This window comes from Buceros rhinoceros, unplaced genomic scaffold (genome assembly GCF_000710305.1).
Source record: "Buceros rhinoceros silvestris isolate BGI_N320 unplaced genomic scaffold, ASM71030v1 scaffold26635, whole genome shotgun sequence".
Lineage (NCBI taxonomy): Eukaryota > Metazoa > Chordata > Aves > Bucerotiformes > Bucerotidae > Buceros > Buceros rhinoceros.
This window is the reverse complement of record NW_010413951.1, coordinates 9,265-13,943: the sequence shown is the minus strand read 5'-3', so window position 1 is coordinate 13,943 and position 4,679 is coordinate 9,265. Positions and strand designations below refer to the sequence as shown.

At 46.9% G+C, this 4,679-nt stretch overlaps 1 protein-coding gene across 1 annotated transcript in view; it reads left to right on the top strand.

Annotated features, from left to right (window-relative positions):
* CHGA (chromogranin A (parathyroid secretory protein 1)) overlaps positions 1-4,679 on the top strand; it is a gene marked incomplete at its 5' end in the record, with an annotated part of 13,522 nt that overhangs the window by 244 nt on the left and 8,599 nt on the right. Inside the window, 2 exons of the mRNA XM_010136944.1 lie at positions 3,373-3,466; positions 3,883-3,951. Of these exons, the coding sequence (XP_010135246.1) occupies positions 3,373-3,466; positions 3,883-3,951 (163 nt within the window). The remainder of the gene's footprint in view (positions 1-3,372; positions 3,467-3,882; positions 3,952-4,679) is intronic.

Below are 4,679 nucleotides of genomic sequence, written 5' to 3'. Positions count from 1 at the left end.
TCCGGCGGAAATACCCTGGGATTTGCATGAGATTCCTACAGCAGATCCATCCCCACTCCCTTCCTGCCAGGATTTACCCTTTGTCCATCCACTTCTGGGCACCTGGACAGGAGTGAAGTCCTACAGGGTGTACCAGAGGGAACAAATGAGCTTGTCTAGAGAATGGTGAGTCTGGGGATAGAGATTGGATATAGCCCTCCCTAGTCCTCCTACTTTCAGATTTTCACGGCTCCCAAAAGGAGGTGACTCAGGGGAGAGTGGGGGGAGATGTGATTCAGGAGCAGGCATGGCTGGAACTGTGTGTGTTTGGGGGTGTGTATACATCTGTGTTTGTGTGTGTGTGGTGTGTTACTTACACATGCATGCTCCTGAAAAATAGGCAACCGGCTACTCTCAGGTTACTAATCCATCCTCAGCTACTGCTCAGCCTGCCTGGATGGCTATGAGCAGTGTGGGACTTGGCTGACCTCTCCAGCCGTCTTTTACCGGCTTTCATGCATACATCCGTGTCATACCTCTCTGACATTCATAGCTGCACCTCACAAGTATGTGCACTCCCAGTGGGCTTTTGACACTTAAATGCTTGGATAGGTGTGTTTGCTGCTCTGTGACAGATGCCCCTTCCCGATACTGTAATAATTATAGTCTTTCATATGAGCTAATCTTTTAGTTGTCCAAATTAATAATTTTACAGAAATTAATGTCCAGATAGGAAACTCCAGCCCTTTCCTCCTTACTTCTTGAACCACTTTGTCTTCTACCCCCATAATGTTTTTCCCCAGGCAGCAGTAGGGGAGGGCACATTCATGTCAGTCTCAGCCACAGGCTCCATTGTACAGTGTTTCTGCTTGTTACCTACAGGACAAGTGCCATGAGAAACACCTCCCTGTCTCCCGTCAGATGTGCCTGGGCCTGGAGAGCTGTTGCTTTGTTAAGACTCTTAGCCTGCTTAGCCCTTGCTGGGGCTGAGCCATGAGCTGTGAGCCGCTGGGTGCCTGTTTCAGGCTGTGTGCTGCTAACTGAGAAAGGAGCACTTGGTCCTTCAACTGGGTCTGCCAGAGTGGGATGCTCACTGGGAATCTGGTGCGACAATCCATTCATTCCACAGCTCTCCTTGTGAAATCTATTCCCCAATATGTTCTGTGTCTAAAACACGTCACTCTTGTGGAAGCTGGTGCAACTCCACGGATGCTTCCACCAAGGAAGGTTTCTCTCCCAAGCCTGTCGCCTCCCTGGGGCCACTCACCCTTTCTTTTGAACCATGTCTTTCTTTCGAACTTGCTGCAACTGGAAGGAGCCGTTAGGGCTTTTCTGCCTTCACCATCCTCTGAGACACAGTATTTCAGTGAAGGAAGTCCTGGTCTCACAGAGCAGATCAGGGCTGGGATATCGTTACATTGATACAGCTGTGAGAACCACAGCTCTTCCTATGTGCCATGTTCTGTGCCACTAACATTGGTGGGTGGCTCAGGGCTCTGTGTAAGGGGTAGTCAACACCTGAAGGCCTTTCCTGAGCAGCTCATCAGACTTTCCTTATATCAAGGACTTTCCTTGGGGACCCAAACTCAACTAAAGCATTTACAATATCCCTAGTGTTTGCCTACTCTTGTGTTCAAAGGACACTATTTCCCACTTACAACCATACATTTCAGATGGGCCTGAGCATAGCTGAGCTCAACCGTGGTGAAGTCCGTCCTTGTAAGGACATGAATCTTTGGAGATTCCTGTGTAGGGACACCATGAGCCGCTCTTAAGGATCTAGTTACATGCTCACAGTTAGAGGATAGCTGTGGCAAAATTCCAGTCTCGGTTTCTGCACTGGATTAATTGTGTTCATTTGGAAAGGATCTCCTCCATTTCCTGATGCAGGCTGTTATTTCATGACCTTGTGAAGCCTCATGCTGCAAGACTTGCTCTTTCAAAAAGTCTAGGAGAGTGTTGTGGAAGGACTGCACTCTTAATTTCATTATGTTAAAAAGTTCCTCCACAGAGCTGGCTATATTTTTGTGGTGACTGATGTGTTTCTTCACGTTCAAAGAACTTAAATCAGCTTAGAAGTCTTCAAAAAGCTTGTACAGAATATTTCATTGGACTAGATTCTTACAGCTCATGCTGAGAAAGTCCTTACTTCTGAAGCTGCATCAAATACAGCTGCAATACGTGACTCTAGATGTTGCAAAAAGGAGGGAAGTATCAGAATCTGGGGTTTGTTCTATTTAATGGTAGCATGATGTGACTTGAAGCCGTGTAAAATCAGTATTAATGGATTGCTTGTTGCACAGAAGAATGATACCAGGGAATTTTCCCTGCTTTCTTTTTGTTAGATCTTTCCTGTTACTTTTTTAATCCAGCAGACAATCCCTTCAAAACGTGTAAGCAGTTATGAATTCAGCATTTTATGGCTGTGATCTGCAAAAACAGATTTCTCTCCTTACACAGGGTGAAAAGTTGCTCATTCCAGCTCGTCAATGGATATATCCAATTGCCTGGATGAGCAACATTGTAGATATCTGGGAATTGCTGAATTGTGGCTAATTTCTACTGCAGCCGCAGTGCTCTGCTCTCCTGAGAGTGGCACCTTGTGAGGGAAGTCAGGGCTCTTAGGGCTGCCTGCAGAAATCATCAGGAGAGTTTCAGTGAGTGAATTTTTGCCCCCAAGGTTTACTTGCATTCTTTTTTGTTTTGTTGGGTTTTTTTCAATTTAGCCTCTCTTCTTCCACAGACACTACTTTCTAGGCTGCTTTATAAATAATCACCCTTTTGAACTAAGCAGCCTGATTCCTGCTCTACTAACCAGCACCAGACTACAGCAGTGAATGCTGCTTTCTCACCTGTATGACCATTTGGGTCTACCACGACCATCCAGCAGGGCTCCTGGTGGTGTGCCTCAGTGCGGTGAGGATGCCTTCCCCACTGCCAGAGGTAACCAGATTTCAAGGTCACCTCTTGAAGAGCTGTGATCACTTGTCGCTCCCTACAACCTCCCACTGAGCCCTTGTATGGGATGCAGGCTGATATATTGACTTAAAAGAGGATGATTTTGATCTTTCTATGTATAAATCTAAATCCGTTTTAATCTCCTGGTGAGCCCAGCCTCTGGGATAGGCTGGAATCATGAGAACCTCAGCTAAAGTGTGCATCGTGTTGAAAAAGCTCTTTCCATTGCCATGTGTCATTTGCTCACTTCTCAGTTTCAGGAGGTACCTTCTGTTCCTGCATTAGGCAAAACAGGAACCAAACATTCAGTTCTGGCTCCACCAGAAAAGCAAGAAGATCTGTGCCATCATCTGCTGCCTTTTAGCCTGGATAGCAGATTTATGAAAAAAAGACAAAATAAGCAGTGCTTTAATTAGTATTTTTGTCTCTTTCCAGGTGATGAAGTGTATTGTAGAGGTCATCTCAGATACTTTATCGAAGCCAAACCCGTTGCCGATCAGCGAGGAGTGTTTAGAAACACTCAGAGGAGGTACAGGCTCGGATTTAATGCTGGGTATCAACAAGACCAGCTCTGGCAAGCAGGGGCTGCTCCTGCCCTGACACATGCTCTAGCACCTGACAAGGGGTCATCGACATACCTTGCTACAGTCACCCCACCAGGCTGCACCAGAGCCCAGAAGCAGGGGCGGAGCTGCTGCTCAGCCCAGGCCACGCATCATGCCGGCACCACGGCCCAGGAAGTGCTGGGTGACATGAAGCTGCCTGGTTTTCAGGGACCTTCCTGTCATCTTAACCACGCGCTTAGGAGATACTGCAGTAAATTAGGCTGAGGGAGACAAAAAAGTAAACAAAGAGGGAGGTGGCATTTGGGATTCTTTTTCGTGACCTGGGGGTGGGGGGAGGTTGCCTTTGACCACTTTCTGTACCAAGTCTCCCCTATTGCAGATGAGCGGATCATTTCTATCCTTCGCCACCAAAATTTATTGAAGGAACTTCAGGAAATTGCTGCTCAAGGTACAGAGTCACTACAGTTATTTGGGGAGAGGGGTTTCATCTGTGTAACCTCTTGCACAGTGTTGTTGTTTGTTTTTTTTTATTATTTTACATTAATTCGACATCCTGGGAAATATAGTTCCAGGACTGCCAGTCGAAACTGGGTGAGCAGAGGCTGGAATTTTGCTTATAATAACTCCAATATGCATCTGATGATTGAAATAACTGTCAGTGTACCGTGGTGGTGATGCAGAGTATAGGAATTTTGGGGTGGGAGAACCCTGAAAGGAAATACTGTCATTTAATTCAACAAATAACAGCCAGCTCCAAAACTAGAATGAAAGGCAAGAAAACCTTCACTGTTTGTGCAAGCCAGGTGTGGCAGAAGAGAAGCCTCATTGAGCATCAAGTGGGACTTGCACCTAAAAAGCGCCGGTGAAAACACCCTTCAGTTAATGGTGATTTTTCTGCTGGCTTTCTTAACTCAAATGCGAGTTTCTTTGGTGTGGAGAGGTGCAGGCTGCTCACTGGGGTTCAGTGTGGGAGCAGCAGCAGAACAAAGCCGTGCAAAGGCGTGTGCAGGGGGAAAAGTGCAATTCTCAGGTGTCTAGGTCCCCAGAGTTTATGGGCAGGACCCAGGCAAGGCTTCGAAACCAGTGCAGGTCGCTCTGCCTGGGTGGGCTGGTTGAGACTTCAACAGAGCTCTCTCCAGGCTGTAGAAAAAGCAGCTCATTGCCTTCCCTCCCCCT